At 50.9% G+C, this 20,605-nt stretch overlaps 1 protein-coding gene and 1 long non-coding RNA gene across 2 annotated transcripts; one reads left to right on the top strand and one right to left on the bottom strand.

Annotated features, from left to right (window-relative positions):
• Positions 1-1,881: 1,881 nt before the first annotated feature.
• On the top strand, positions 1,882-14,092 carry LOC105491554 (cocaine esterase-like). The gene is given in 13 exon segments (XM_071084716.1): positions 1,882-2,036; positions 2,039-2,263; positions 7,137-7,341; positions 8,291-8,432; positions 9,285-9,418; positions 9,500-9,758; positions 10,172-10,273; positions 10,545-10,688; positions 10,810-10,890; positions 11,163-11,307; positions 11,724-11,861; positions 12,362-12,434; positions 12,898-14,092. Coding segments are annotated over 13 exon segments (2,025 nt in total). The 5' UTR covers positions 1,882-1,924; the 3' UTR covers positions 13,163-14,092.
• Positions 14,038-20,507, bottom strand: LOC139359895 (uncharacterized). Its single transcript, XR_011616535.1, has 4 exons — positions 20,059-20,507; positions 16,880-17,085; positions 14,590-14,712; positions 14,038-14,115 (listed from the first exon to the last, which is right to left on the bottom strand). It is a non-coding gene; the product is annotated as an uncharacterized lncRNA (long non-coding RNA).
• Between the last annotated feature and the right edge of the window lie 98 nt (positions 20,508-20,605).

Consider the following 20,605-nt stretch of genomic DNA (forward strand, 5'->3'; position numbering starts at 1 on the left):
ATCACAGCTACTCAGGAGGCTGAGGCAGGAGAATCCTTTGATCCAGGGTGGCGGAGGTTGCAGTGAGCCGAGATCACAGCACTGCACTCCAGCCTGGGCAACAACGTGCGACACCATCTCAAAAAAACCAGCCAACCAACCAAACAAAAAAAAACAAGCCACCCATCCAACTATTGATGTCCTGCAGAGGTGACTCACCCCGCTTTTGTAAGAAGCAAGACTGGGCTTGTCCATAGGCCCCTGAGCCTGGGCTGCCTGCACAGTGGCCAGGAAAGCCAAGCTGCTTCCTCAGTGGCCCGTCTCCTGAAGTTTGCTCTTCTTCTCAGTGGTTTACAGACACTGTAAGGCCCATACTCGCAGGATATTAGCACACTTGCCAAGAGATTCCTGTCCCCTGGCTCCCAGGGGCCTCTCTATCCAGGGAGATGTCCTCTCACCTTTCAGAGTTCCCCTGCCAACCTTTCAACCCCCTGAGCATCCCCGAACTCACCGTGTGTGTCCACATGATTATTTTCCTACTTACCTCATTGTTGTCCCTAAACTTTTCTCCTGCCCCGCTCTGCAAAAACCTCATATTTTATCTCAGTGTGCCAAGGTGGCCAATTATGTTCAATTGGCCTCTTGGTTTCACCCAAGTATATTCTCTCTGTCATTAAGAGGCTGTATGCCTGTCCCATAGGCCCTAATATTCCCCCTTATGCCCCTACCTCTGACCAACTTGCCTCTCAGGGCACCGGTTTCCCAGGGGGAAAGTCTCCCTTCTTTCCACCCACGGCCTTTAAGCCCAACTACAGAGCCTTTTGAAGTTTGGGGTGAAAGACCAGAACACCCACATTGCCCATTTTGGCCACCCGGTGGTAGACAAAGATAATATTAAGCCTGGACTAACTTGAATTTGAGAGCGGGAGGAGACTTTCCTTTCAATGAACACTGTTTGGTTCCCACTACATTCTGAAAGCGTTTATTGAGCACCAACTGCCTGCATGTCTCTGCATGTTTTTCAGTTCTGCAGATGTACAATATACTTTCCCAAAATCGGTTCCCAGGATTACTGTTTAGACTTAATAGGTAATTTTTTTTTAAAATCAGCTTTATGGTGAAATATATTCGAATTTACCTCCCCCCCCCTTTTTTTTTTTTTTTTTTTTTGAGACAAGGTCTTGTTTTGTCACCCAGGCTAGAATGCGGTGGCGCAATCACACATCACTGTAGCCTCCACCTCCGGGCTTCAGACACTGTAAAACCTATAGTTACAGGGCCATGGCACACTCCTGTGCCTAGGTGGGTTGCTTGCCTCTGGCCTGTCAGGGCTCCCAGTGTCTCTGGACCCCCAGGTGACTTTAGAGCCTCCCCTATTGCAACATAGGCCCGGCAGTGCCGGGTTCCCAGCGCTCAGACAACAGGTCCAGGCCCTTGTGAAATGTTTGTCAACTGGATAAATGACCATGGCCCTGGTCTCCGCCAGAGGTGAGGAAACTGAAAGCCACCGAGGCAAAGGGGGGCGCTCCTTAAGAAGTGCCTCAGACACATGTACGTTTCAAAAGAAGGGCGTGACTGTGTAGGGAGGGGACCGCGGAGACCTTCAGACTCTAGACTGTAAGATGAGGGTTTGTGAAGGGGGACCCAGGAAACTGAGTCCTGAAAGCAAGGAGGAGCTTCCAGAATGAAGGGCGCCGTCAGGTCTCCCTGCCTTTGCTCAAGCGGTTCCTTCACCCCAATCAAGTTCCTTCCCATTTCTCCATCTGTGGGGATCCTGATCGTGCACCTCCTCAGAGAAGCCCTCCTGGGTTCTCCAATTCTAGTTTATTGCTCCCTCCTGTCGATCCTCCTGCACGCTCATCGGGCTTGTGGACAAGGACTGGTTTGAGGAGAGGATTCCCTGGATCGCGGAGGGGCTGTAGAAGCAGCGCGGCCCGTTCCCAGGATGCCAAAGGGGCCCCAGCAGAAGGGAAGTGGCCGTGCCCAGCCCTGCCTGCCACTAGATGCTCACCCATCTATGACTGCTCAGTCCTGCTCTCCTACCAGACCCACCTTTCCCCGCAAAGCCAGCGCACCCCACCCACTCTCTGCCTAGTCCAAACTCCAAGGCTGAGCGAGGCACTGATCCACGGCTGGAACGACTCGGGGCAGCCTCTGGGTGAACAGCAGCGTGTACATCGGCAGCAAACCGAGACCAGCGAGCCGACCATGCGGCTGCACCGACTTCGGGCGCGGCTGAGTGCGATGGCCTGTGGGCTCCTGCTGCTTCTAGTCCGCGGCCAGGGTGAGGCTCCCGCGGAGGGGCGACAGGGACCGGGCTCAGATCTGCCAAATGCTGCGGAGGCAGAACCTGACAGTGCGGGAGGGAAGGTGCTGGGAGGTGGGAGCTGGTGGAGATGACAGCGTGGAACTTGTGAGCCCCACGCGATGCCTCCCAGCCGCCCGAGGTGGGCTTCTAGAAGCGCAGAAAGGGTCTGGCTGCGGGACACCACAGCGAGGAACCAGCAGAGTACAGGGGACCCAGGAGTGCCGGGACTTGTCAGGCCAGGTCGGCAGCTCTGGGTCTGAGTGGGTGAGGGATTGGGGGTGCGGGGATTCAGTCCATTTCCCTTTTATGATTGTGGCCGTAGCCAGTGCTGCCGGCCGATAATAACAATAACAGTTTCTCGCAGCATCTGGCTCTGAGTGTGTGGCGTCCTTGGCCAGGGGGGCGCCCTGACCCCTCCAAAGGGGCCTCAGACAAGATTAGTGGTCCTTGGGGAACAGAAGCCCCCAGGGGCCAAATCCTAAAGGGGATCCAAAAGGCTGCAGTGGCTGGGAGTGATTGGCTCACACTTGCAATCCCAGCACTTTGGAAGGCCGAGGGGGAGAATCGTCTGAGCCCAGGAGTTGGAGGCCATCCTGGGCAATATAGTGAGATTCGGTGTGTACAAAATATTTAAAGAAATTAGTGGGCTGTGGTGGCCTGTGACCTGTAGTCCCAGCTACTTGGGAGGCTGAGGTGGGAGGATCACTTTAGCAGGGGAGGTTGAGGCTGCAGTGAGCCTTCATCACACTAATGCACTCCAGCCTGGGTGAAAAAGCAAAAATCTGTCTTAAAAAAAAAAAAAAGTCAAAGAGCTCATGGTGTCCCTGATACCATTTACCTCATCCTGGGCAAGGACACAGCTTGGCTTCCAGGGCAAAGGTGATGGCTCTGTGTGCCTGCCAGGCTTCTCTAGGCATTTTTCAGAAGCTCCGGGAGTGTTTCGGGCTTTCGTCCTCTCACCCGAAACTCTCCTAAGTCTATGATCTGACTGTCTCTCCTGAGCCTTTCCCAATTTAATCTGCCCAGGTGGAGTCCATACACCCCCGCCCCCGCCCCATGGTGCACTCCCGCAGGGTTTCCTCCCGTGTCTGCCCTTCACCACATTCTAGAATTCACCAGGAGCCCAGGCATGAAGATTTGCCTGACCTCACAGATGGCTACCTTTTAAAATATTTTGGGCCAGGCACAGTGGTTCACACCTGTTATGCCAGCACTTTGAGAGGCAGAGATGGGAGGATCACTTGAGGCTAGGAGTTAGAGACCAACTTGGGCAACAAGACTCGTCTCTACCAAAAAAAAAAAAAAAAAAAAGCGTCAGGCATGGTGGCACACACCTGTACTCCCAGCTACTCAGGAGGCTGAGGTGGGAGGATCTCAAGCCCAGGAGGTAGAGGCTGCAGAGAGCTGTAATCACACTACTGCACACCAATATGGGCAACAGATGGAGACTTTGACATATATATATATATATATATATATATACATACACACACAAAATTTTGGATTGGACCGACATTCAGAAAAAATAATTGACAAGTCATAGGAGTGTACAGGTGATGTGTGCCGTACTCTTTTTACCCAACCAGTCTTAGCTTCTCCTCAGGGGCCATTAAAGTCCCCATGGCGCACATTCGAAACTGCCTGTTGACACTGCAGTACACACAGTGCCCAGCAGTTTACACAGGAACAGATGTGTGTACTTGTCCTTGATTTTCATCTAAACAGTCATAAACTCACCCACTTTCTGGGGCAGGGCTTTTCCACTTTCTAACACATAGGGTGGCCTCCACACACCCCTACATGGTAGAGCTTCTTCATACTGATTAATGGAAGGGCTTCTCTCAAGGATGAAGCAAGTAATGAATCTCTTTATTACATGAGTTGATGTAACAGGTCTCTAACCAGGGACATTTCAGCAGGTGATGTCCTTTGCTGTAACAACCATCAGGCATCAGTGGCCACAAGGAAATACCTGGATAGACATCCCCTCCAGCAAGGAATTGTGTGCAGGAGCGTGTTACTGGGGAGAGGAGTGGGCCTTTTGACTTGGAGACATTGTTAAAATGTCCTGTCTGGTGCCTGTAAATGTCTACTGAGCCCGGCCTCACCCACACCAGGTGGCATCAAACATGTTGATCCATGTTAAACTGACAGGTGTAGGGTGGCATTAGCTCCCTAAGGCTGTTTTCATTTTTTGATTTTTTTTTTTTTTTTTCTTGAGACAGGGTCTCACTCTGTCCCTCAGGCTTGAGTGCAGTGGTGCCACCTTGAGATACTGCAACCTCTGCTTCCCGGGTTCAAGCGATTCTCATGCCTCAGCCTCCCAAATAGCTGGGTCTACAGGCACGTGCCACCACGCTCAACTAATTTTTGTATCTTTTGGTAGAGATGGGGTTTCACAATGTTGGCCAGGCTGTTCTCGAACTCCTAACCTTAAGTGATCCACCTGCCTCGGCCTCCAAAAGTGCTGGGATTACAGACGTCAGCCACCATGCCTGGCCTATTTTTTGACTTTTTATTATGGAACTGGGCTCAGATGCTACATAGCAGAACCTGAGATTCCAAAAGGGAAGGTGCCAGGCAGGTGGGAGCTGGTGGGAATAACTGCAGCAGGTGAATCTCCCTGAGGCACAGAGAGGGTCAAGGCTGCTAGAGGGCTGCACAGCACCAAGGGATGAGCCAAGTCTGAGGTAGAAAGAGTAATGTACCAAATCCAGCGTACCCGTTGTCCACCTTCAGCAATGACAAAGATCTTGTTTTTGTTTTCGTTTTAAATCAGCTTTCTCAGGTTGAATATAACCGGGTGTTTTCTGGATGGCCACCTCCCCCTTGCACCGTTATTTGAAACAAATCCCAGACATCATACCATCTGTAAATTTTTCATCATGTCCTACTAAAAGAAAAGAAGCCGGGCGCGGTGGCTCAAGCCTGTAATCTCAGCACTTTGGGAGGCCGAGACGGGTGGATCACGAGGTCAGGAGATCGAGACCATCCTGGCTAACACGGTGAAACCCCGTCTCTACTAAAAAAATACAAAAAACTAGCCGGGCAAGGTGGCAGGCGCCTATAGTCCCAGCTACTCGGGAGGCTGAGGCAGGAGAATGGCGTGAACCCGGGAGGCAGAGCTTGCAGTGAGCTGAGATCCGGCCACTGCACTCTAGCCTGGGCAACAGAGCCAGACTCCGTCGCAAAAAAAAAAAAAAAAAAGAAAAGAAACATATATATATGTACTTGTGTATTTCCACAACATAATATGTTCTCAATTTAATCAAATATATAGTCAAATGTTCTTTAATGTTTATAAATGATACTTGTATTAAAACAAATTTTTTAAAAATAAATCAGGATTAAATAAGGTTCATACTTTGCAAATTGGTAGTTTTTTTTTTTTTTTTTTTTTTTTTTGAGATGGAATCTCACTCTGTCACCCGGGCTCACTGCAACCTACATCTCCAGGTTCAAGGGATCCTCATGCCTCAGCCTCCCAAGTAGCTGGAATTATAGGCACATGCCACCACGCATGGGTAATTTTTCTATTTTTAGTAGAGACAGGGTTTCACATGTTGACCAGGCTGGTTTTGCACTCCCGACCTCAGGTGATCCACCCACCTTGACCTCCCAAAGTGATGGGATTACAGGTGTGAGCCTCCATGCCTGGCCAATTCTCTCAGATTTATACTTAGGAGTGGAATTGCTGAGTCATATGGCAACTCTATGTTTAATCTCAGAAAAACTGCCAAACTGTTTTCCAAAGCAGCTGCACCATTTTACCTTCCCAACGGCAATGTATGAAAGTTCTAAGTTTTCCACATCCTTACCAACACTTCTTATTATGTGTCATTTTTCTGTGCTTCTTGAATCTCTTTCAGTCTTCAGATTTACCCTCTGCCTCTCTTTTATTTTCTTTCTAAATTTTGTTGCATGTTGAAGAGACCACTTTATTTGTTCTGGAGAGGATCCCACCATTTAGGTTTTGCTGATTGCATCCCAGTGGTGTCTTGTAACTGTTCTTCTGTCCCTTGTCTTCCCTCTAAACTTGTATTTATATTTTAGAGGCATAATCAGATTTGGGTTTTAGGTTTTATTTTGTTTTGCTTTTGGAGGGCTACCCTCCCTCCTTGATCCCCACAGCAGATAGGCTGCCTTTTTTTTTTTTTTTTTTTTTAGACAGGTTCTCACTGTGTCACCCAGGCTGGAGTGCAGTGACCCGATCATGGCTCAATGTAGCCTCAACCTCCCAGGCTCATACAATCTTCCCACCTCAGCTTGCCAAATAGCTGGGACTACAGGCATGCGCTACCTTGCCCTGCTAATTTATTTTCTTGATTTTTTTGCAGAGACAGAGTCCCACTAGGGTCCCCAAGCCAGCAGCTGTGCTTTCTATGTCCCAGTCACAGCCATACTTCTCTCTTGTAGCTCTTTTCACCAACATCACTCATGGTTTGGAGGATGCTTTCTTTATGTCATTTCTTGCCACCTTGGACATGACATCCCTGAGGACAGGAACCTTGCCTGCCCAATTCCCACCATCATCCTACTGTCACATGACCTGGCACACAGTTGAAAGGACACTCTAGTCCCAACAAGGGCATGTGACCCTTTGTTTGAAGGTCCTAGGGCTGAATGATGATGTCAGGCCCCGAGAAGCCTCAGCCTGGTGGGATGGAGACAGGCCCAGGAAGGCAGAGCGGGAAGAGAGTGTTACAGGCAGGAAGTTTGTAAAGCCCGTGTTTGTAGATCAGGATCCCTTGAGCTGAGCTGAGGATGGCAAGGAGGCAGCAATACCAACAGTATGGGAGGGCAACCGATTGGACAGACCCAACTGTGATATCTGTCTCTCTGCCCACAGGCCAGGACTCTGCCAGTCCCATCCGGACCACACACGCGGGCCAGGTGCTGGGGAGTCTTGTCCATGTCAGAGGCGCCGATACCGGGGTCCATACCTTCCTGGGAATTACCTTTGCCAAGCCACCTCTAGGTCTGCTGCGATTTGCACCCCCTGAACCCCCTGAATCTTGGAGTGGTGTGAGAGATGGAACCACCCATCCGGATGTGTAAGCTCTCCCAGGGGTCCAGGGAACTCCAAGCCCTGGGGCAAGGGTGGAGGTACTCTGAGCTCAGCTAGGCTGCAATTGTCATGTCACCTAAACCCCCACAGCCAGTTTTCCTTCTGAGTTTCGTGGATTCCCACGTGCATTTTTCCAATGAGCATGCTGAGGCTCGGGAGGGTGAATAACTTCTCAGACTCCTGGCTCAAGGCTTGGCATTTGGGAGGCATTGGCTCCAGGTGCTGAAGGGAGGGGCAGAGACACAGATCTCCCCAGATTCTGGTTATGCCAAGCTTTCTCTGCCACCAGTGGCAGGTGTCTCTGGGAAAGTTTCGATGTAGCTCTATGAACCTTGTAGGAGCCCCTAACTCTAGTGGCAGATGTTGCAAATAGCTGAAGAGAACAGTAGAGGTAGCTTCCTGGGGACCTGCACTCTCCACAGTCACTGTGTCCACCGACAGGGCCAGGAGCCATTGGCCAAGAGACGTGTATATTTTTCCTACTGGAGGCCATGTGGGAATGATGAGTTTTTGAGAGTTTAGACTTGGGATGAGGGACATCCCACTGCCCTTCTCATGAGAAATTAACATCCATTCACTCATGTAGCACACATATGTGGGCTACTCCCCTGTCCCAGGCCTGAGGGGGTACAGTGATATAGTGGTGAATGTCAACACATGCAGCCAATGGTTCTCAGAGAAACCCCTGAGAGTCAAGGTTTCCAGTGTCGGGAGGACTGATACCCAAGGTCCTCAATGACCTCGAGACCTCCCTGGAAGTCCAAGCTCCATCCCAGCTTCCCCAGAGCCTGTGGCCTGTAACTTGGTGGGAAGGGATTTTTGAGAGGGATCATGTGTGGGCAGGGTATTGTGAGAGGGGCTGAGGGTGGCTGGGGGCACATCTGAACCCAGGGTCTGATGCGGCCGCTGGACTGATTGTTTGCTCTGGTTACCAGGTGTCTTCAGGACCTCACCACAATGGATTCAGAGGTTCGGAACCAAGTCAATGTGACCATCCCTTCCATCTCCATGTCCGAGGACTGCCTGTACCTCAGCATCTACACGCCGGCCTACAGCCACGAAGGCTCTAACCTACCGGTGGGTGTCAGGCCACAGTTCACTGGGGGTTGGAGGACAGTTCTGCAAGAAGCTGGAAAGGACAATATTAGCTCAGGCCCTGCTGCAGAGGGGACCATACTGAGAAACTTCTCACTGTCAGGTCCAGGAAATGCTCCTTACCCAGGCTGGGCAGCTGGCCCCTGGACATGGGGTCACAGAGTGCTGCCAGAGGTCAAAGGCTGTGGCTCTGGGCTGGACCCAGGACTCACCCAGCCAACTCACACCCAGGATGTCCACTCAAGTGCCCAAGGGCTGCACCTTGAGGTTACCAAGAATCCCAGCCATGGATAATCTGTTGGGCCTATGAGAATGGACACACATAAAATTTTTTTTGTTAGAGGTGGCATCATGCTCTGTTTCCCAGGCTAGAATGCAGTGGCATGAACGTAGCTCTCTGTAGCCTCGAATTCCTGGACGATCCTCCCATCTCAGCCTCCCGAGTAGCTGGGACTGCAGGCCTATGCCACCATGCCTGGCTAATTTTTAAAACATTTTCTGTTGAAAGGGGGTCTAACTATGTGCTTCAGGCTAAGGACATTTTTGATTAATGTTCATGTGGAGCCGTCAGGGAGACGCCCCTTTTCTTTCCACTTCGGTGAGTTTTCTGGGACAAATGAAACCAGGCTTTGATACGAGAGGTCAATCCAAAAGATGTGAGGCCTAGTCTTCCTGATAGATCCTGGGTACCTAGTCTGTGACTCACGTAATGAATTTGTGCTGGAGTTCTAATGGGGAGGTAGGCAGAGGCAAAGCACTGGTTGGTCTAGGTAGTGGCCCTGGTGGGGTTCTGGCAGGGTAGGAGCATCGTGGTAGCTGCCTTGATTTCCCCAGGTGATGGTGTGGATCCACGGTGGTGGGCTTGCTTTTGGCATGGCTTCCATGTATGATGGTTCCATGCTGGCCGCCTTTGAGGACGTGGTGGTGGTCACCATCCAGTACCGCCTGGGTGTCCTGGGCTTCTTCAGGTGAGACTAGGGCTGGGCTGGGCCTTGGGGGCTGAGCGGGGCCAGGACAGCCCTGTGATCCCTGTCCCTGCTACTTCTCAGCACTGGAGACAAGCATGCAACCGGCAACTGGGGCTACCTGGACCAAGTGGCCGCACTACGCTGGGTCCGGCAGAATATCGCCCACTTTGGAGGCAACCCTGACCGTGTCACCATTTTTGGCGAGTCTGCGGGTGGCACAAGTGTGTCTTCGCTTGTTGTGTCCCCCATGTCCCAAGGACTCTTCCATGGGGCCATCATGGAGAGTGGCGTGGCCCTCATGCCCTGCCTCATTGCCAGCTCAGCAGATGTTATCTTCACGGTGAGTGCCCTCAGCTGTGGAGGCCTAGGCCTGCTACCTCCCCTTCTGTCTGTTAAGTGGGGATGACAAGGGCCATCGGGGAGCAAGCCCCAGGAGCTGCCACCTACCTTGGAATTGCTGGGGGGCTCCAGGGTCAGAATGCACATCCTTCTGCCATTGCAGAGGCCAAGTTTGTTCTGTGGCCTCTGTGCAAAGTTGGCACCCTAGGGATCCCTATCATGAGGAGAACCATCTAGGCAGATGGGATGGCTCCTATGTCTGCGACTTCTGAGTTGGAACAGTATCAGAACTGCAGGAATTCATACGCAGTACCCTGTGAGATTTGGGGTGTCCCTGTTCTTGGCCAGGGCCTTGGGCAAACTCCTCTTCTCTACTCGGAAGGATGAGCCAGCCCCTGCCTGGTCCCTTTGCAGGTGGTGGCCAATCTGTCAGCCTGTGGCCAAGTTGACTCTGAGGCCCTAGTGGGCTGCCTGAGGGGCAAGAGTAAAGAGGAGATTCTTGCATTAACAAGGTTGGTCTAAATGGATGTGGGTGTAGAGGAAGGGGTGTAAGAGACATGGGGCTGGCAGGTCTGCATGGTCCTCATATTCCCTGGGCACATTACCTTATTTGCCTGCCGGGGTATCATAGCCCTGGGTGGAGACTGAAGGTTGGTGCATGCCCGAGCCAGGCATTGATTGGATATGAGCATCCGGGGATGAACCGTGAAGGAGTGGAAGGTACTCAGAAGGCATTGGAAGATGTCTGGGACCCAACCTTCTTCCCTGAACTTGCATTTCCCCTCAGCCTTCCAACATGATGATCCCCGGAGTGGTGGATGGGATCTTCCTGCCCAGGCATCCCCAGGAGCTGCTGGCCTCTGCTGAGTTTCAACCTGTCCCCAGCATCATTGGTGTCAACAATGATGAATTTGGCTGGATCAACCCCAGTGTAAGGTCCAACCCAAGCTGTCAAGTGCCTGGGGAATCCATCTGGTAGTGGGGGGTGTTCAGGGCTTCATAGCTCCAGGCTCATCCCATCCCCAACTATAGACTCTCTCCCGGCCACCCAGGACACAAGTATCTATGACACTCAGAAGGAAATGGACAGAGAGGCCTTCCAGGCTGTTCTGCAGAAAATGTTAACGCTGATGGTAAGGCTCCTGGGGTCCCTCGCCAACAGAGAAGGGCTCCTCTCCTGTCCTGAGGCAGAGGAAATTCAACCCCCAGATACCCTGCCTATGTAGTGACCCCCATGAGCAAAGGCCCGAGTGTGTGTGTGTTTGGGGGTGGGGTCACCTCAGAGCCTCACCTTTGCTCCCACTTCCTGCTCCATCTCACGGTCCATCTCCCCAAGCTCGAGGCCACCTCCTCCCTGCCCCTGACATCCAGCCTAACCTGCCTCTTCCTGATCCACCTGGGGTAGATGTTGCCGCCTACATTTGGTGACCTGCTGATGGAGGAGTACATTGGGGACAATGGGGAGCCCCAGAACCTCCAAGCCCAGTTCCAGGAGATGATGGCAGACTCCATGTTCGTGCTCCCTGCACTCCAAGTAGCACATTTTCAGCGTGAGTATATTTGGACCTAAGGCCTGACTGGCAGGGGTACAGCTCAGGGCTGTGGGTCCCAGGTAAGACCTGCTGCTATCCAGGTCCCCACTCATGTTTATTGGGCTCTGCGGACACTTGAGGTCCATCACTGCAGTAAATCCTCATGGCTAGCCCAAGAGACAGACATTTCCCCGTTTCACAGATGAGGAAATTGAAGTTAGGGACCTTCAGTGACTTGCCCAAGATGATACAGCTAAGAAGTCCGAGGCCATGATTTATCCCAAGTCTCTTCCTCTGCTCCTGCCCCAGCCTGGGGCTCCACACCCCACTGTCCAGATTCCAGCCAGCTTTGGACCTGGGTATCTTATCCCCATGGGTGAGGCAAGAAGTCTTCAGGGGAGGGGCCACTGTGTCACGGGCTGTCCACCCCACAGGTTCCCGGGCCCCTGTGTACTTCTATGAGTTCCAGCATCAGCCCAGCTGGGTCAAGAACATCAGGCCGCCGCACGTGAAGGCAAACCATGGTGATGAGCTTCCTTTTGTTTTCGGAAATTTCTTCTGGGGCAACTATGGTGAGTCTTCTTCCTTTCCCGGGAGGTGGGCTGGGTCCCTGGCTGGGTCCCTGAGGGGTGATTGATTGTCCTCACTGCCCAGATAAGGAAACTGAGGCTCAGAGACAGGGTGAGATCAGGCGTTCAAGATTTTACAGCTCCAAAGGCTGTGCCAGGATTAGAATTCATGACTCTTCAGACTGTGGCCTGTGCTCCCTCCATCCCTCCCCACCCTTGGGTGTCTGCCTGGTTCAGAGCAGGTTTTCAGGATGTTTGTTTCTTCAATGACTGCCAGTGACAGAAGGGAGAAGGAGCCTTCAGGGCCAGGAAGGATGGAGTCAGTCAGAGCCTGGGCTAAGGGGAAAGTTTGTAAAAGGGGAGGACTGGCTTCTGAGGGCGGTGGGAAAAAAAGCAGAGAAGCGGGACTGGGGACCAAGGGCTGGGGGGTCATGGACAAGCTCCACCTGGGATGCTGAGGTGGGCCATCCTGACCAAGACACATGTCCCCTTCCTCTCTGCAGTTAAATTCACTGAGGAGGAGGAGCGGCTAAGCAGGAAGATGATGAAGTACTGGGCCAACTTTGCTCGAAACGGGTGAGATGGCACACCCCTGCCTCAACCTCCCCGGGTTGGGGGGCTTGTGCCCATCCAGCAATCTCCTAGTCTGGGGTGACCTCATGAGCACACCCACATCCTTAATCACATGATAGCCCCTTCCCCAGCCGCGGGACCCACTTGGACAGGGTGACAGTGCCGTGGGGCAGTGGACACGCTCCATCTCCCCGCTCTACTTGGAGGGTGGGCACCAGTGCTGTGCCACCGTCAGGGTCTCCCTCCCAGAGAGAGGGACACATCAGAGCCAGCCACCCCGCCCCCACTAGAGCTGACACTAGCTGGAGGGAATTTGTTTCCTGTTTCTGGAAGCCTCCCCGCTCCTACCCCAAGCCCACCTGGCCTGCTTGGCTGCCTTGCCTGACCAGACTCCAGGTGCTCAGGTCTGGGCTCCAGGGGCTCAGAATGACCCTCGTATCACCCTGCTGGGACGGCATGTCTACAGGAACCCCAACGGCGAGGGTCTGCCACACTGGCCGCTGTTCGACCAGGAGGAGCAATACCTGCAGCTGAACCTACAGCCTGCAGTGGGCCGGGCTCTGAAGGCCCACAGGTTCCAGTTCTGGAAGAAGGCGCTGCCCCAGAAGAAGATGCAGGAGCTCGAGGAGCCTGAAGAGAAACACAGAGCTGTAGCTCCCTGTGCCAGGGAGGAGGGTTTGGGCTCGCTTTCAGGCGAGTGTCAGCCTGCTGTGCCCACACACACCCACTGAGGAGAAAGAAGTTGATTCCTTCATTCACATAGCCATTCATTCATTCTTCCATCCATCCATTCAGAAAGCATTTATTAAGAATTTACTCAGGCATGAGGGTTCATATATGTAATCCCAGCTATTGGGGAGGCTGCGATGGGAGGATGGCTTGAGGCCAGAGGTTTGAGACCAACCAGGGCAATACAGTGAGACCCCTTCTCAAAAAAAAAAAAAAGAGAGAGATTAGAAATTAATAGGAAAGGTTTGAGCTTCAAGTCAGTGACAAGTAAAAAAGATTTTTAAAAAGCAAAGAAAACAAAATATAAGGAAAAAAAACTCTGAGAAAAATAAAAATAAAAAATGAATAATAGGCCAGGCACTGTGGCTCATGCCGTAATCCCAGCACTTTTGGGAGGTCAAGGTGGGCAGATCTTCTGAGGACAGGAGTTTGAGACCAGCCTGGCCAACATGGTAAAACCGCATCTCTACGAAAAATACAACAATTAGACGGGCGCAGTGGTGCACACCTATAATCCCAGCTACTCAGGAGGCTGAGGCAGGAGAATCACTTGAACCTGGGAGGCAGAGGTTGCAGTGGGCCAAGATTGTGCCACTGCACTCCAGCCTCGGCAAGAAGAGGAAGACTGCGTTTGAAAAAAAAAAGAGAGAGAGAGAGACTAGAAGAAGCTACTGCATGATGTTAGTTACCAAGTCTGCCATGGGTCCTGTCTTGTTAGACACACTCGATAGATCCCACCACTGAGCTGTGGATGGGCAAACCCCAGTGGAAACCCACCCACCCCAACACCCCACTGAGCGCTGGGCCCCATCCTCCCTCCCTCACCTCCACCTTCTCCCTGCCTTCTCTCTTCTCTCCTTGAGCCCCCAGGCCTTTCCCATTTTGAGGGAGGTGTTTGAAGAATGTTGCCCACACCTGAGCGTGAGAAGCCTATTCCTGTTCATCCGTGAGAGGTCTGAAAAAATAAAAATAAATTCCAAAAAAGCCTCTATCTGCCTCTCCACAAGCCCCAAGTGATCCCATATCTGTGAGTGGCCAGTAGGGAACCTGGATAGCGGAATCCTAGTGTCTTAATCCATTCAGCTGCTATAGCAAAACTACTACCGGCTAGGCTAGGCGCAATGGCCCACACCTATAATCCCAGCACTTTGGGAAGCCGAAGTGGGCGGATCACTTGAGGCCAGGAGTTTGAGACGAGCCTGGCCAACATGGTGAAACCCTGTGTCTACTAAAAATACAAAAATTAGCCAGGCTTTGTGGTGCACCCTTAGAATGTCAGCTACCCGGGAGGCTGAGACACAAGAATCACTTGAACCCAAGAGGCAGAGGTTGCAGTGAGTCGAGATTGCACCACTGCACTCCAGTCTGGGCAACAGAGAGAGACCCTGCCTCAGAAATAAATTAAAATAAATAAATAAATAAATATTACCGGTTAGGCCAGGTGCGGTGGCTCATGCCCGTAATCGCAGCACTAGTGGAGGCTGGGGTGGGCCTCCTGAGCTTGAGCCCAGGAATTCGAGACCAGCCTAGGCAGCATGGAGAAATGCCATCTCTACAAAAAAAAAAGCAAAATTATTTGGATGTGGTGGCACACACCTGTAGTCTCAGTTACTCAGGAGGCTAAGGCCAGCGAATCAGTGAGCCTGGGAGGTCAAGGCCACAGTGAGTCGTGATTCCACTGTAGCAGGACGAGCCGCAGACAAAACTCCTCAGACACCGGAGTAAAGAAGGAAGAGGCTTTTTATTCGGCCGGGAGCGTCGGCAGACTCGCGTCTTAAGAGCCGAGCTCCCCGAGCAAAAAATACTTGGCCTTTTTAAAGGCTTACAACTTTAAGGGGTCCACGCGAAAGGGTCGTGATAAATCGAGCAAGCGTGGGAAACGTGACTGGGGGCTACATGCATCAGCTAACAGAACAAAAAGTTTTACAATGCTTTTTTCATACAGTGTCTGGACTTTACAGATAACACAAGTAGTTTAAGCCAGGGGTTGATGTTATTATTATTACTTTGTTTGACTCCTAGGGCCGGGTGGTGGTGCCAAGGTTGTCTGGCTATTTATCTTACTTTTGTTTCTTTCTCGCTTTCCTCCTGTCTTGTGAACTTTGCAAGGTGGGGGGAGGAGGGAAGCAGGAGTAGTAGTGGTCTCCTTCCTTATCCCCACCTTTGAGAATTTTCACTAATTAGTGGGAGTTCTCACTTTTATTTTTACTTTCTGAGTCTCTTTGCAAGACAGAACGATAGTGTTTTATGTCATATACTTGTGCTGAAGTTTTCTGATGAACCATGGTAGCTACAAAACCTTCTTTCATTTGAAGGAACAAGTGTAATACACAGGGGAGCAGCAAGCAACTTTCTATTATCAGTAACATACTTATAATGAGGTGTTAAATTTTTATAGCTGGAAACTGTTTTCTAAATGAAGACCTAGGATCAAACCTGTGTTAAACTTGTACAGGCACATTCATCAACTTTGTCATGTCCTAAGCAGATTAGTTTTGTCACTGGGTCTGAAAAGCTTTTTCTTAGCGAGTAACACAGTTTTTTTTAGTAACAAGTTTTTAAGAGCCAGATGCTTGAACTCAGGGCATCTGTTTGGGGAAAGAGTTAAAGTAAAGTTATCTTGAGGCATTAACTCTTTTGCTTCTCAAGGCCATTGGTCTCTTATGTTAGCCTTTTTATAAACACAACATGAAGAAATATCTAGGCTGCCAGCAATGTTTTCAGCCAACTGAGCAAATAGGTTTTTTTCTGTTTTTACTAAAGAAAGAGGTTCAGCCGGGCGCGGTGGCTCAAGCCTGTAATCCCAGCACTTTGGGAGGCTGAGACGGGCGGATCACAAGGTCAGGAGATCGAGACCATCCTGGCTAACACGGTGAAACCCCGTCTCTACTAAAAAATACAAAAAGCTAGCCGGGCGAGGTGGCGGGCGCCTGTAGTCCCAGCTACTCGGGAGGCTGAGGCAGGAGAATGGCGTGAACCCGGGAGGCGGAGCTTGCAGTGAGCTGAGATCCGGCCACTGCACTCCAGCCCGGGTGACGGATCGAGACTCCGTCTCAAAAAAAAAAAAAAAAAAAAAAAGAAAGAGGTTCTACTACGGAACCTCTAAAGGAAGAGGTTTTGGTAACTTCTGGTTTATATGTTTAAAGAATGACTGTAAGACTCGGAATTGTTGCTGGACTGAACAGGTCTGGGTTTTCTAAGTAGTAAATGTACAGTGGGGACACCTTATATAGGTGTTTCTTCTAGCGTGGTTATGGGGAGTGTAACAACAAAACAATGTACAGCATATTCATATCCAGCAAGGGTAAAAGAGGTCCTCACTTGGGGAAAAGGTTGAACACAGCGACAGAACAATAGGAAAACAGTTAGTATTGTGGGAAAACTATTAAGATTTTTAACTACATTTACGCCGGGCGCGGTGGCTCACGCCTGTAATCCCAGCACTTTGGGAGGCCGAGGCGGGCGGATCACAAGGTCAGGAGATAGAGACCACGGTGAAACCCCGTCTCTACTAAAAATACAAAAAATTAGCCGGGCGCGGTGGCGGGCGCCTGTAGTCCCAGCTACTCAGGAGGCTGAAGCAGGAGAATGGCGTAAACCCAGGAGGCGGAGCTTGCAGTGAGCCGAGATCGCGCCACTGCACTCCAGCCTGGGCGACAGAGCGAGACTCCGTCTAAAAAAAAAAAAAAAAAAAAAAAAAGATTTTTAACTACATTTACTTGCTTGATGAGTCCTCAAGCTTCGGCCGTGTGTAGACTAGTCAGCCTCCGGCGTGTGACTAGAGCAGGGCTGTTGTCCTCAGCAGCAGCTTGGTCTCCTCTCAGAATCAGTCGGGTTGGATGATCTGCGTCCTGCTGGCCGGTCCACTTCTCCTGAGCTGCCGGTGTTAGCTGACTGTGGTGGATCCAAGACACAACACCTGCAACTTTAACAGCAGTGGGAGTGGACAAGGTTACAGTATAGGGCCCATCCTATATGGGTGCTAGAAAAATTAGATTTTACTTTAAACAGAGTCACTAGATTTAAAGGGGTGTCAGGTTTTTAGGCATTTTAATTTATTTAATTATGAACACTTTGTATGGCTATTTTTAAAGCCTGCATTTGTTTTCTTAAGGTTAATTTCTTTAGTTTCTGGAGGTCACCTTTAATTTGACCTATGATTTGGGGGTGGCCGACCAAACAAAATTTTATAGGGCAAATACCTAGTTTGTTTGGTGGGGGTGCACCTGACTCGGAGGAGGACCATAGGCAAAAACCTGATTTTTATCTTAAATGAGCAAACAAGCGCTAGCATGTACAATAGTCTCCAGCATGGGGCAGTTCTGCAAAGTCTATAAGCAAGTTTTCACAAGGTATGGCTCTTTTTACTGTTTAAGTTTCTTAGAGGAGGGGTTTTTCTCCCCACCCCCCCCATCCCCCCGTTTGTAACTCTGTTTAGTGGCTTAGCCTTCAGTGAGAAATTGGAATCCAGATACGGCAGAATCTTGCTGCTTTTAACTTCTAATGTGACCATGGGCTCCTGGGAGCCTAATGAGAAGGTGCTTAGTCTGCCCCAGTCTTTATATTCTTCAGCTCCTGTCAGTCTGATCAGATCAGTGTACTGAGTAGTGACACCTGACTCCGGATCTTCCCACTGAAAGGCAAACAGCTTCTGGCTCTCAGGGGCTAATCTGATGCTAAAGAAAGCGTCTTTCAGGTCCAAGCAGGTGAACCAGGTGTCCTCAGCTGGCAGCAACCCCAACAATGTGTACGGGTTAGGTACCGTTGGATGTAAAGTCACTGTAGCTTGATTAACCACGCGCAAATCCTGTACTGGCCTGTAGTCCTTGGTCCCTGGCTTGGGAACCGGCAGGAGGGGAGTATTCCATGGACACTGACAAGAAACTATAATTCCAAAGGTTCTCAGGTGCTTGAGATGGACCTGGATACCTTCAAGAGCTTCTCTGGGGACTGAGTACTGTTTTTGCCTAACCGGCTGTGCCCAAGCTTAACTTCTGTAAGTACGGGGGCTTGGTTGACAGCCAACCCTGGAGGGTTGTCTTCTGCCCACACTTTTGGCCACCGCTTAGCTAGAGCTGGTCTTATCTCTTGGCTCAGCTCCGTTAAGAAAAGTCTCCATTCTTCCTCTCAGGGTACCGTAAGGGTCATAATGACTCCCGTTCCAGGTCAGTTTAGCAGCAAAGAGCCGTGCTCTGACAAAGAGATAGCGGCTCTCAGCTTGCTAAGCAAGTCCCTTCCCAACAAGGGCAAGGGACAGTCAGGCATGTACAAAAACTGGTGAATCACTTTATGTCCTCCTACAGTACAAGTCTGAGGGAAGCAGAAAGCTTGCTTTGCTGAAACCCCCGTGGCTCCAATTACCTCAATAGTCTTTTTGGATAAGGGAGCAACTGGGGTGGTTACTACAGAATGTTCAGCACTGGTGTCTACAAGAAAATCAATGTCTTTACACCCGACTGTCATCCTGACCATAGGCTCTCTGGGGGCACTTGAGCTGGGTCCCCCTCAGTCCAATAACCCTTCTGCCAGGTTGAACAGGGCCCCTTCCTCCTTGTCTGGAGCCTCCTGCTCTGAGTCTCCTTGTTTTCCTTTTAGCTGAGGGCATTTGTTCTTCCAATGTCCCATTTCTTTACAATAAGCACACTGGTTACTCTCAGGGGCATTTGTACCCCAGTTTTGGGTCATAAACCAGCTGCCAAGGGAGGGGTTTCTCCCGAGGCTTCACCTCCTCTCTTGTCTACTCTGGGTGGCCTAGGGATATGTTTGTCTTGTGGAGGCACAAGCACTGTGGGCTCAAGAGTGGGGAGCCTCTCTCCCTGGTAAAGGGAGGGCACCACTGGGATCACTGGTGCCATCTCCTGCAATGGATCTTTTGATACTGGGTCGACAGAACTTCAGGAGTTGATTTCCCTCAGTGAGTGGAGCGGGATCCTTCCTTGGCTGTCTGTCCCTTTGCTACTAGCACTGCTGCTGCCTGCCCTCTTAGCCACTGTGGGAGGTCTAGCACCAGTTGTAACCAAGTGTCTATGTATGGGAACTGGTCTGAGTGTCCTGACTCACCAGTTACCTTGTGCCATACCTTAGAAGCAAGGAACCTGTCCAGGCTTCCTTCTGATGGCCAACCCACTTCTAATGTTGGCCAATCTATTTCACACAAAGTTCTAAGTTTTCCTGGTGTCATAGTAACCCCAGAGTCTCCATTAAATCCCTTCTTAAAATGTTTCAACATAGTTCCTAGCGGAGTGGGCTTACTTTGTCTCTGACCCATGTTTCCTCGAGACAAAAGACCACGCTCACACCACATGCACACCACAAAACAAAGAACGGGTAAAAAGGGTGCATACACACCTTTTCAGTTTATACCAAACCAGAATCAAAACCAAAATCAGAGTATCCAGAAATCCGAGCCAGGTCAAAACCAAAGTATCAAACAATTCAACTCAAGTCAAAAACAAAAACCAAAGTATCAAGCAATCAATTCAAGTCAAAAACAAAAACAGGCCGGGCATGGTGGCTCAAACCTGTAATCCCAGCACTTTGGGAGGCCGAGACGAGCGGATCACAAGGTCAGGAGATCGAGACCATCCTGGCTAACACTGTGAAACCCCGTCTCTACTAAAAAATACAAAAATCTAGCCGGGCGAGGTGACAGGCGCCTGTAGTCCCAGCTACTCGGGAGGCTGAGGCAGGAGAATGGCACAAACCCGGAGGCGGAGCTTGCAGTGAGCTGAGATCCGGCCACTGCACTCCAGCCTGGGCGACAGTGCCAGACTCCGTCTCAAAAAAAAAAAAAAAAAAAAAAAAAAACAAAACCAAAGTGCAGGTACAGGCACGCCCTGGGTGATCAGGCCATGCTTCCACTCAAATGGAGTGGGCAAGTTCCAAAGACTAGTCTTACCAAGTTTCAGATGTCCAGACTTAAAGTGCCAGTTCCTTCCTGGTGTTTAGCCACGGTGTTGATCCTCCACAGGGGCCTGCTGTGCACTGCTAGGAGGAGGCATTCCACCCGGGCAATTGCCTACACGGGAGCGCTCTCAGGATCCGCATGGCTCAAGCTGGCCAGAGTCCCACGAAGGGATGCTCTACAGGGCAGGCATAAGCTGCCTAAGGGGCTGCCTCGACCATCTGTTAATCACCTCGCTTCCCGGTCAGGGAACCAAGAAATGTAGCAGGACGAGCCGCAGATAAAACTCCTCAGACACCGGATTAAAGAAGGAAGAGGTTTTTTATTCAGCCAGGAGCCTCGGCAGACTCGCGTCTTAACAGCCGAGCTCCCCGAGAAAGAAATATTTGGCCTTTTTAAAGGGAGAGGCTGTAGAAACCGCGCAGCCCGTTGGGAGGATGCTAAAGGGGCCTGGGCAGAAGGGAAGTGGCCTGCCAGCCACTAGATCCCCACCCATCTATGACTGCTCAGTCCTGCTCTCCTACCAGACCCACCTTTCCCC

Source organism: Macaca nemestrina, chromosome 18 (genome assembly GCF_043159975.1).
Source record: "Macaca nemestrina isolate mMacNem1 chromosome 18, mMacNem.hap1, whole genome shotgun sequence".
Taxonomy (NCBI): domain Eukaryota; kingdom Metazoa; phylum Chordata; class Mammalia; order Primates; family Cercopithecidae; genus Macaca; species Macaca nemestrina.